Source organism: Belonocnema kinseyi, chromosome 8 (assembly GCF_010883055.1).
Source record: "Belonocnema kinseyi isolate 2016_QV_RU_SX_M_011 chromosome 8, B_treatae_v1, whole genome shotgun sequence".
Taxonomy (NCBI): Eukaryota; Metazoa; Arthropoda; class Insecta; order Hymenoptera; family Cynipidae; genus Belonocnema; species Belonocnema kinseyi.
The window spans coordinates 96,587,896-96,600,442 of record NC_046664.1 but is presented as its reverse complement, the minus strand read 5'-3'; the positions used below and the strand labels follow the sequence as shown (position 1 = coordinate 96,600,442).

The 12,547-nt window shown below is 30.1% G+C and overlaps 2 protein-coding genes across 5 annotated transcripts in view; both read right to left on the bottom strand.

Moving 5' to 3' along the window:
* Positions 1–8,953, bottom strand: part of LOC117177902 (death-associated protein kinase 1-like) — a 46,317-nt gene extending 37,364 nt beyond the window's left edge. For 2 of the 4 annotated variants that reach the window (XM_033368977.1, XM_033368978.1), the window contains exons 1-2: positions 8,527–8,953; positions 7,686–7,764 (exon numbers count right to left, since the gene is read on the bottom strand). In XM_033368977.1, coding sequence (XP_033224868.1) covers positions 7,686–7,764; positions 8,527–8,569 — 122 coding nt within the window. In that variant the 5' untranslated portion in view covers positions 8,570–8,953. Of the gene's footprint in view, positions 1–7,685; positions 7,765–8,248; positions 8,410–8,526 lie in introns of those variants that run through there. The other 2 variants (XM_033368980.1, XM_033368979.1) reach the window with 2 other exon arrangements.
* Positions 8,954–10,513: 1,560 nt separating this feature from the next.
* Positions 10,514–12,547, bottom strand: part of LOC117177956 (T-complex protein 1 subunit gamma) — a 7,756-nt gene continuing 5,722 nt past the window's right edge. The window contains exon 4 of the mRNA XM_033369093.1: positions 10,514–11,704. Coding sequence (XP_033224984.1) covers positions 11,289–11,704 — 416 coding nt within the window. The 3' untranslated portion in view covers positions 10,514–11,288. The remainder of the gene's footprint in view (positions 11,705–12,547) is intronic.

Below are 12,547 nucleotides of genomic sequence, written 5' to 3'. Positions count from 1 at the left end.
TAATATAGAAAAGGTCATATTTTTGACAAAATCAAGTGCGAAGCGCGACATACGTGATAAGAATGTATTCGTTGAAGCCGAAGGAGCTTCAAAAAAAGAGAATTCACAATCACCAAATTACATTTGTCGATGCTTTGATCTTCAATTTTAAAAGGTTTATGCATAAATGTGGGTGAAATCCAAAGAACGAGGGCGTAACGCGAGGTACATGCATTATCGAGCGTGAAGCGCGAGAAACAACAGTCGCGCGCTCTAGGCGTGCTCAAACTTGCTTCCCAAATCATATAATTCGTATAGATAGGCTACACTTTTGTCCACATGTATTTCGCCTCCATCAAAATTTCCCAAAATACGCTGTAGATATTGCTAATCGAAACCTAATTATCTCGAGATTTAATTACCACTTTTGACAATGATTAGCACAGTTAAGTTCGCCTTATCGCGATCAATCCAAGAATATAACAATCTCATTTTTGATAAAATCGCAGTTGTCTAGTTTCTTTATGAGCACAGCAATACACTTTGCAGTATCTAATCTAATATTTTGATCAATAATGAGACTCGCTTTTTGTTGTTATTTTCATGTGATTCTTTGTTTACAAGCTACGGGAAAATAATTAAAATTAATTATGTTCCACGCATGATTGTTTTTTTAATACTGCAATCTTCTGGAGATCTAAATAAAATATGTGTAAGTCATCTATGGTTATTTATGTAATTACACGTAGAGGTACTTGGTTAAAAAGATGTCTTACAAATTTTTTTTCAAAACGTCCGAATCACTAAAAATCAAAAGTAAAACAGACTTTAGAAACCGTCGATAACCTACATTTATCGATGAAATAGCGGATTTTGATATACATAGTCTAAACCGGAATGGTTTTCATTTTTAGATGCAAAACAAAATTCCTCTTTGGTTCCACTGGTATTCGAACCAATATCCCACAGATTGCCCAGCGGAGCTAAAAAGCGGATTGTTTTTACATAATTCACACTCTTTCACTTTTCCACCTCTTTTTTTTTTAATTCTTCTTTTTCCCCTGTTTGCAATCTACACCCCTCTTTTCCGCTTAAATGCGAAGTAAATAACTAGAACCTAATTAAAAAACCAACTATACTAGGTTAAACGTTAATTTTTTGTTGTTGAAAAATCTACTATTATAATTTTGGTTCTGAATTCATTTGGTTCAAAATTGACTTATTTTGTTAAGAATTCAACAGTTTTATTAGAAGCATACTTCTTTACAAAAAATAAAATGATGTAGCTCTAATAGGTCATATGTTATGGCCTCACAAAGTTGAACACTTTTGACCTATTTTCCAGGGCAAATTACTCGTATTTAGTTTTTTCAAAATACATCGCTTCTCGGTAAAGCTACGTAAGTGGTTTTTTCAAACCTGCTCGCTTCGTACATATCCTAGAGAAAAACTTTAAGAAAACAAATTAAAGGGGACTAAATTCTGCGTAAAATGAAAAAAAAAATAAAAATTTTAAGCTCATATATATCACGACCTATGACCATGAAACATTGACCCTTTCAATTCGGATGGCTTTGTATGTACTGGAAAATGTATTGCGACCGTATTTGAGCATTTAGATGCCATAAATGCATTTGTAATTCCTTACAAGATCACTTTTCTCTCATTTTTTTTAAACAATCAATTGTTTAAATAATACGCTTCACTCTATCAATTGTGTGCATATTTAATGTATTTACTTTGTGAAAGTCCCTTCCAAGCTATCTGTTGTCGGAATTGAATGAAAAAAACAACTAATTAACTGGTTTTGAATTGCTTATTTATTATTTATGAAAAATGTTATTAAAGATATTAGTTTTATAACGTTGTATTATTTTATGTTGAGAGTGCCAAAATATGATAAACTAATCATCGCAGAGGAAACAATTATGGTTAATGGTTGATAATAAAAGAATATGTGAACAAATGAAATAATTGACTAATTTATTGACTGATAAAATATACTCTACCTCCGTGGTGGTATAGAAGAGAGTTCAGCTTGCAAAATAATTTTCAAGTTTCTTAGATATAGACTATCCTTTAATACTCAGCCATTTATTATTAATATGAGCTATTTTGCGCAGAGATTAGTCCCCTATCATTTATTTTCTTAACGTTTTTATGTAGGATATGTACCAAAAGAGCAGTTTTGAAAAAACTTGTTTGGCTACAAATAGCTCAAAATAGCAAAACAGTTGTTTTTTTAAAGAGTCACTCTTGATATATGAAGACTAGAAGATTGTATTTTTTTAAGTTACGCACACTTTCCTGCTCTCTAACTTTTCCTCTTGCACCACTTACGTAGCTTTGCCGAGAAGCAAAGTATTTTGAAAAAACTGAACACGAGTAATTTGCCCTGAAACATAAGTCAAAAGTGTTCAAATTTGTGAGGCGATAACTTACGATCTATTGGGGCTAGGTTATTGCATTTTTTTAGAATTACTCGAAATTGCGTCTACTTTAATTAAACTTTTGAACATTTTTTTGTAAAATTATCAGGTTTCTATTGAAGATATGAGATTTTTTGCTTTTAACTTTTTTAGAATATCCTTTAGTTTAATTTTGGCGTTGACCATTTTGTTCTAAAACTCGATGGGGCAGGTCAGTCTACACAAACACGATTTTTGGAACTTTTTTCAAAAATATCTCCGAGACGCACGGGTGTCATTTCTAGAAAACTTAGAATTTTAATCAGAACCCCTTAATAAACCGTTTTATTGAAAAAACGCGCATTAACTGCCTAATACGATAAGAAGACCTTTTTACGTACGAGATGCCTGTACTAATCTGTCAGTCGACAATCTCAAAATGACACATTGACTCTAAATTGCAATAGGCTCGTATGCGAATTTCGATAAAAAGTGCAATCCCTTTTTAAATACAAAAATAAACACTCCATGTAGGTTGCAATTTTACAGGTTTTGAAATTCCGCTTTAGGTAGCGACAAAGCAACGAATTTTCAATTTTTTATGAAAATAAGAACTTATCAGGTAACATTTAATACATTTCCTGTCGATAAATTCAAACAAAGTTTGTGGATATAGATACAGATTTTCCCCATTTTTTAAAGAAGTTTTTAAAATCAATTTAACGCTTTATCCCTTTTTCTTTCTACCAGTATATCTTTTGGTTCGGAAACCATTTCATTTAGTTAAACGTTAACATTTAGTTACATTTAGTTACATTTAGTTAAAATCTTATTATTTTATTGAAAATGCAACTATTCTATTGAAAGTCTTCTTTTCTGTCAGAAATTCAGCTACTTGGTTGAAGTACTTTTGTTGAAGTACTTAGTTAAACATTCATTTTTTGTTTGTTTGTTAAAGATATATCTCTTTAGTCGAAAACATATTTATTCCACGTTTAGAAATGTAATCTTTTTAGTTAAAAAAATCTGCCCGCTTCGCAAGTTTGAGCGCGCCTACGGCGCGCGACGGTTGAATCTCGCGCTTCGCCCTCGATAATAGGTTACCTCGCGCTGCGCGTTCGGATATTTATTCTTTGCATTTGTAATGCTTTAAAAAAACGTTATCAAAAACCTCTCTTTTAGATGGCAGTATTTATATGCGTCTTCATATTCTGAATTGTCTACTTAATTAAGAATAGTCAAAGATTAAGTTTCTCAAAGCTCTGTAGGCTTTGAGGTACACATTCTCATCGTGACACTCGCGCTGCGCGCACGATTTCCAACAGACATTTGTAAACAGGTTTTGTTGGATTTTTTTCTCGTAACTTTCGTCGCTTTTCCACACATGTTTTTTATATTTTTTTTCAACGTTATTTTTCACGAATAAAACAAAAAGTAGGCGTCCTATCAAGAGATGATTCTTAACGAAAGTGTAGATCTTTTTCGGGATAACCATTTTTGTTAATTCTTACTTTTTCGTATCCTAGATAGTTTGTCCACAGAATGAAATTTTTTATTTTCCATTATTTTTTGTGTAATCAAAATTTGAATTTTCGATTTTTTAAGGGAAATCCAAAAAATTATTATGATAATCTTTTAGAGCTTTCAAAAATAATATGTTTTTCTTCTCTTGACATTTTTTCATATCGTGCGTTTTTTGGCTTCAAATTTTGATTTTCGGTTGATTAAAAATTTTTTGAAAACGCTATAACTCTGAAAATTTTCTTTTTATCGAAAAAAGTCATGAGGATAAATTATTTGCTCTTTTTAATACTATAAATATCCGTACATAAAATTTTGAAATTCAGAAAAAAGTGGTCTCAGAAATTTTCAAAATGCGCTCACTTTTTGAATTTTTATCAAAAATGGCTGGTTCACGAACTCGTCCTTTCTGTTAGGACCTAAAAAAAACGTGCCAAAGATGAATTTGATTCGTCCATTTTTTCAACAGTTATCGTGTTTACCGACGGACGGCCGGACGGGCAGACAGACACCATCGTAAAACCGTGATTTTCGGATTCAGGGGACAATTCTAATACTTTCTCAATCATAAATGATGAGAATGTAAGAAAAAAAAACATCTTTTGGGTTGAATGTTAAACTTTAGCGGAATTTTTTAAAAATATTGATCATTTTGGTTGAAAATGTATACCTTTGGTTAAAAAATCAACTATTTTATTTAATTGAAAATCTTTTTTTTTAATCAAGAAATAATTTTTTTAAATTAAAAATATAACTACCATTTACGTTGAGAATTTAAATATTTAAGAGAATATTTAACTTTTTGATTTAAAATTAAATTATTTTTGTGAACATTTAACTATTTGATATAAAACTAACTTTTTTCCTAAGAAACCAAATTTTTCATTTTGACATTCACATGTTTTCTCGATAGTTTTTGATTTGCTTTAAAATTCAACGACTTGTTTAGAAAGGAAATTCACCTGTTTGGTTGAAATTTAAATTTCTTGTTGAAAATTGATCTTTTTGGTTGAGGATTCAAAGATTTGTGTTAAAATTTAATCTTGTTTGTTGAAACTTCATCTTTTTGGTTTAAGGCTTATTTTTTCATCAAGAATTCATCTATTTGGCTTAAAATTAAAATATTTTAAAAAAATGTAACTGTTTATTATAAAAATTAATTTTTTTCTGAAGAAATCAAATTTGTACTTAAAAGTTTAAATGTTTTGTAAATAATTCGTCATTTTTACTTTAAAATTCAACAAATTTGTGAACTATTCGGTTAAAAAATTCGTCTTTTTGATTGAGAATTTAACTTTTTTGTTGAAGATTAATCTTGTTTGCAGAAAATTCATCTTTCTGGCGAATGATTCCACGATTTCATTCAAGACTCATTGTTTATTGAGAATTCGCATATTTGGTGAAGGATTTAACTATGTTGTTAAAAATTCATTATTTTTGTTTTATTTCACTTGTTGTAAATTGGAATTTTGGTAGAAAATTCATCTCTTATAGTAGAAAAGTCACATTTCTTAGTTGAAAACGAATTTTTTTAATATTCTATTTTTAGAGTGGAACATTCAACTCTTCTAAAAAATTAGCTTTTTTGTTTGCTAAAAAACGTAACTGTTTGCTGTTAAATTTTAATATTTTTTGTTTGAAAATTCGAAAATTCATCTTTCTTAGTTTAAAATAAACTTTTTTGTTGAAAATCAACTGTCTTCTAAAAAATTTCTCTTTTTGGATTCAAAATTTAACTACTTGTTTAAACTTCACCTCTTCAGTTCGTTAAAATCGAAGGAGTTTTAACAAAAGAAAAATCACAATCATCAAATTACATTTGTCGAGGCTTTGAGCTTTTATTTTGAAAAGTCTGTTTAAAAATGATGTAAGTATTCAAAGACCGAGCGCATAACGCAAGGTACTTATATTATCGAGCGCGAAGCACGAGAACCAGCAGTCACGCGCCTTGGGCGCGCTCAAAAATGCGAGCGCAGCATTTTTTGTAGAACTTTTTTAGATACGCAAAATTTTCTTATTAGAATTTGTTTGTATCTTTCGTTGTTGTCGAGAAAAATGCGACAATCTGATTTTAGTAAAAGAAAAGTATCCTGTCCACAAACATGACAGGTCAAAATCTATAGAATTTAATGACAAAATTTGTGATTAAGGACAAATAAACGTCCAAATTCAAATATACGTAACTTCGCGGATTTTTTTGTTCTCAAATAGAAAGTATACGTGCCGGCTAATAACCTCTAAAAAATGATAATTATAAATAATATTTCGTCGCTGAGAGATTTTGCGACTGAAGTATAGAACCTGCCTAATTTGAAATGGATTCGATCGAAATATGAAAATCCTAATTATTTGATTTTATGCAATTTATTGTATGAAGTTTTTTTGTGTGCATTTTTTTAATACAAATAAGCTGGAAACACGGAAAAAAAACGTATTCAAATTATCATCTTATGAAGATAACTGAAACGAACTACTTGTTTCACTTTGCGTATATTCTTATTAATTGAAGAAAAAAAATAAATTGTCTGTTCACTTAATTCTTTAGTGAGCATTGCATTTTTTTCAGTTTTTGAATGTAAAGAAATATTAATCCTTATGAGAATAAAAAGTGCCCAAAGAACGTTTCCTTACTATTGGGATTGCTGAGTCAATGATTGGTTGTTCCCATAATAATAATAATAAATGTTCTGAATGGTATAAATATCATTAACAAAAGGATAAAAAATTATTACTACGTTGAAATTTCAACTAGATCTTAACAAAAATTTTATGAAATTTTGTTTATTCTTATACAAAAAAATTATATTTTGAAAAAATCCTTTTATAAGAATGTGTATTTGATTTTTTTACGAATTGAACAACACAATCCAGCTGTGAACTTTTCTCTACTTCAATTATTTACCATTAAGGTTTTCGTTTTCTTTTAAGTACCAGGAAATAATTTTGCAGATTGAAAATAAACCGACGCTTGTTTTCAATATTTTATCTCACCTTGTTACTTAAGGAGATATTGATCGGTAATTATTAATCATCCGAAATTTATCACATAGTGATTTCTATCGATGCTTTCACGGTAAAAAGGGGTTTGTAAGAAATTGAAGATTTACTTCATAATTTAAATAAAATTAGCATCTACTCAAAATTTTATTAATTAAAAAATTTTTTTTGCGTCAAACGCCTAAATTCGTTGCGTCTACCCGCATGCCTACTTTTTTACACCTTGTAATCAGATATAATAAATTATTAAGTATCGCAAATTAATTTCAACGTTTATTTTTTAAATAAAATTACAGTTCAATTTAAAGTAAAAGCTTATACAAATTCAAATTTAAAGAACTTAAAGTCGATAGGGGTAAGTGTGATACGAAATTACGAAGTTAGACTTTGATAAGTGATATTTCAAATATTTGAGAAGATTCTTGTTTAAAATGTTGCCAAAATTACCTAATTTAAATTTGGAATGTAGATTCAGTTCATGTTCTTTAAAAATAACTGATCGATATAATAACTAATGACAACCATGTTGTGATAAAATGAGTTAATGAATCATTTGTTTTTTTATTACAAATTTTCACGTTATCACACTTACCTCGCCTAACCTATATATTTTTTTAAACTCTACATCGTTTTTTATATGAAACTTTTTACATATAACTTATATTTTCTATTCTATATACATTGTTGCTTTTTAATTTTTCTATATTCACAAGAATTTTTTATAAGTGCCTAGACCTTGAATTTAAAACCTTACATAAAACAATGATAGTGATAACTTACTTGCCAATTTCCTCGAGTAACTCATAATTTTTTTCAATTGGTTCGTGTTGAACTTCCATCAATGTGTCCCACTCGGACCCTAGGTAAAAAAATCAAACATTTGCATGTTGTATTTTGATATATCTAAAACTATTTTTTTTAAATTCACTTTTTTTAACCATTACAAATTAAAAGAGAACTAAGCGCAGGCAATTAAATACCTCAGTAATAACTAAAATTTAAAGAATGTTATGTCACTACGCTTATCTAATTCTGATTAGAATAAAAAAGCATTAAAATGCATTGCACCAGATAAAAAATAAACTACCGACATTATAATAAAAATGCAATGCGGAAATTTCCTAACATGGGAAGATGACGTTCCCCACACACAAAAGGAATGAGGCAATGCATAATGTTTACAAACAACCTCGAAACAATGTTCATCATTTTAATCATTTCCTTCAAATTCTCGGAATTATACTCGGACACAAAAAATGAGGTTATTTTTCCCAATGTAGTGGGTGAAAAACTCCCGTTAGAATTTGTTGGGGGAAAATAGAAAACATAAAATTGCAACTGACACTTCACAAAGGCGACAAAGGCAGCATAGGGATTCGCGTAGATAACTGCGGAATAGCGTAGAACGCCATAAAATATGCACTACCATTTTTCTACTCGATTCTAGGCATGTCCATTGCACTCACTAGAAGGAGTAACAAGATTGCTTCGAAAATTGATTTTAGGTGAAAAATCAGGCGAGAGGGTCACACGCGATTCACTCTAAAACGTCAAACATCTGTCAACTTCGAAAACTATTTGGTAGAAATGTCAAATGGTGGAAAAACTCGTGAATATTTACCATCGTTGGAAGCCCCCGATGGAAAGGAGGTAGTCGGCATCATCTCCTTCTCATACTGAACGTTTTTTTAATATGAGCTAAATTTTTGACGGACATAAAAAACCGTTACGGCAATCCTGGCATTTGTCGGCCTTTTACCTCGCTTTCAGTTTAACACGTTAACATGCCGGCCATCCCACGCAGTCACGCACACAATCAATAAGCATATGCGACGCCATCACGCCACCTACAACTCTTCCTGTATTTTCATTTTTCACCATCTTACCATTCTCACAACAAATTTCCAGGAATTGAAATAAAAATGGATTTCTGAACCGACTTTACGGTCAGGCGCCTAGAAATTTCCTTTTTTATGCAAAAACTAGGTATTTTTCAGATTAGAATAATTAAATAAATTTTTCTAAAAGCCTTTATACTGACTGCTAACCAGAAAAGAGAAGATGTTTCCGCCTTCTCCGATTGGACAAGCGACCCTTCAAACTGCAAAAAATCATTTTAGCGCGAATTTCAAAAGTAGAGAAACACTATACCTGAAGAATGATTATGGTACAATTACATAATAGGTCATTTCCCAGTCATTCAAATGTCCAAATTCAGTACTAACGCATACAAATATTTTGTCTTAATTTCCAATATTATCACAATTTCCACAAGCTTACCAAGTTGAATACATTTAAATACAAGACCTTCAAGATAGAATATATAAAAAAAGAAACATTTTTTCCGTAATGCGTTAACATTTTCATGTATTGATAATAAGTCTTCACAAATAAACAGAAATGAATGAAAATCAAAAAGTGGGAATTAAGTTTTATTTTAAATTAAATGGAAGAAAAGTATTTCAGATCAACATAGAACATTTTTTTCTATTCATATTAATTACAATGAGTGTAAATATGATTAGCAAAATGAAAAAAAAATGTAATAGGATTGCACATAATTTCCCAAACTTTTGAAGGATTTCAATATCAACAAGTTCTGAGCTTTTGTTAATATTTCTACAAATTATTTTACGGTTTCGTAGGATTTGAAGAAATTTTCAAATATTTCAGGAGATTTCACAGAATTTCATGCGGATTTAAAGAATTTACTTGAATTTCGGAAAGCTTGGAAAGATTTAATATAAGATTTCACAGGACTTCAATAATAAAAGCTTCAAAATTTTTATTAAATATTTTAAACCATTTTAAATATTTTATAGGATTTTAAGATATTAAGGAATTTTCAGAAGATTTAATTATTTTAAGGATTTAAAAAATGATTTTAAGGGGTTCAGATAACCTCAAGTTATTTAATTAAATTTTCCAAGAATGTGGGAAATATGATTAAATTTCATGTAATTTTGCGGTTCTTATTTATTATAATAAATCTTATTTTCGTCATATGTTGACAATTGAAGTTGATTGTATAGATTAATTTAAATAAAGAATCAATTAATTTCATTTTTTTTGTTTACGTAAATTGAAGAACTTTTAGAAATTATATTCATGTTGTAAATTTTTATGATAAAAGTAAAATATTACTTAAAATTTATTTCAAATAATTTTTAAACCAAAAAACAAGGGGAATATCCATTATTTTCCATTTTTCAGTTAATTTCATTTGCCTTAATATCTTTTTCAGGTTTCTAAATCTGTTAGGTTGTCAAATAAAGACACTTTAAACGTAATTATTTTTCACGTCTTAAAGTATATTCAATAATCTTTAATTATTAATCAATATGAATGTAGAAATTACACTTTTAAGCCATCAAATTAATTAAGAACTGTCCTTTTACCGAAGGACATAAGAACGTAGGGACATAAAAATGGATTATAACTCTAAAAGCCATATTTGAAAATGAGATAAAGCTTTATTTTGTAATTCTGCTAATAATTCTGAAAATATGCGTGTTCAACAATTAGATCTGAAGGTTTCGTTTAGAAGGTAAAACGCCACAAATATGAAAAAAACGTTAATCAGGGACAGGTTACCGGATGACATTTACTCATTTATATAATCGAGTTTATTTTAATACGGAATAAAATAAAAATAGTAGACAGATAGAATATTGTCGGAGAAAATACACCTAACAAAAACCCTGTAATTAAGAAAGATATTCCTACAAACACGAGCGTATAATATTCCACAAACATAATATTCTCTTTTTGATTTGCACCTATATAGAAAATTAATTTTTTTAGTTCTAAGCACGAAAAAATATACCTATACAACATTTTTAAGACAATTACCAACAAAATTCTTGATCCTACAGAGAAACATCTAGTTTTCAAAACATTGAAATAATCGTTTACAAATATTTTTTTTTTAAAACACAGTAATTTCATTACTGGATCATTTAAAAAATCGAAACACTTTCTTTCCTACTTCTTCGACAGATTTAAAACAAAAGGAAAGGAAATTAGGAGCCCAGCTAACTCCTTTTTTTTTCTTTTAAAAGGTGCAACTCGTTAAAATCTTGTCTCCATTACTGCATGCTTTTTATTAAAAAATCTCTTTTACATTGTGCAAACAGTTTTAAGACTGAAGATTAGGTGAACCCCGTGCTTAAAGTCTCAACCTGAATCCAAAAATACACGACTTGTATGAATATGTATAAATGTAATTCTTAATTTCGTAGAAATGCATTCGCATCAGAATGACAGGGAGTTGTAACGCAAACTATAAGTTAAGCATAACGTAGTGAGTAAAAAATGCAGTTGACATCGCCACAGTAGCGCTGAACTGAATGAAAAATACAAATCTTATAATAAGCACTTTAATCACTCCTTCATCGATTCTTCGGTAGGTTGGCTCGGTTGAGCCGGCGTATTATCAGCGTTCTTCTTTTTGCTTCCAGAAACGATGTCGTCGATCCTCAGGAGCAAAATCGCTGTTTCGATCGCCGTCTTATAGGTTTGCAGTTTGACTGCAAGTGGTTCCCAAATGCCTCGCTCCTTCATGTCGACGAGCTGGCCAGTCTCGCCATCAATTCCCCAGGTTGTGCCACCAGTGGCGTGTTTTGCGCGCAGCGCAGTTAAAGTCCGGATCGTGTTTGCTCCACAATTTTGAGCCAAAGTCCTGGGAATGATTTCCAAAGCTTGGGCGACTGCCTTGTAAGGCCACTGCTCGACTCCGGCAAGTGCTCCTGCTTTTTCGGTTATGAGACGAGAGACTGACATTTCTACTGCTCCACCACCTGAAATAATTTTTTTTTTTTAATATATACCAGGGCTCGGATCGACTAGAAAACTTAAAGAAAAAAGATGAATGAAATTACAAATATGTCGCATGGAACTTCGAAGTCCACAGAAATTCGCATCAAATTTTTAAAGATACTGAAAATAAGCAGTATCAGACACTGAATGAAATAACAACTTTATTTCACAAAAAAAAAAACAATAATAAACAACGTTCCAACAACAAAACAAACGTATTTAACTTATAATGAGATAAGAAATAAAAAAGAGTATCAAAAACTTACGAATTAAAAAATAAATTCCGTGGTGTCATTTTTGGAGTCAATTATTGAAATCCAAATTATATTTGAATGAATTAAAAAAAGAGGAAAATTATTTTCCATTAAGTTGTAATACAGAAGTTCTGTAAAGAATTATTTATAATCGTAATCGTTAGGCCAGGCTCTAGAGGGTTTGTATTTTCGTGTACAACGTTACCGGCTGATGCCGTTGGAATTGATTGTTAAAATATATTTTTTTACATCTTTTATTATTAAGCTTTGTACTTAAACGTAGTTTTCTTTCGGCTCTTACATGTCTCAAAGTTTGAGACCGATATTTTATGTATAAAAAAAGTTCGAACGTTCAAAAAATGTTGAGGTTCAGAAAAAAAATGAAATAATTTTCAGTGAAGTTTCTTCCAAAATGCAGTACCTAAACGTACTTTATTGCACTCTAATACATTTCCCAAAGTTTCAGCACGATATTTTATTTACAAAAAAAGTTCTCAGGTTCAAAAAAATATTCAGTGAACTGAAAAACTGTGGTCGGTAATATAGGTATTTAGCTGTGTCACATGCCCT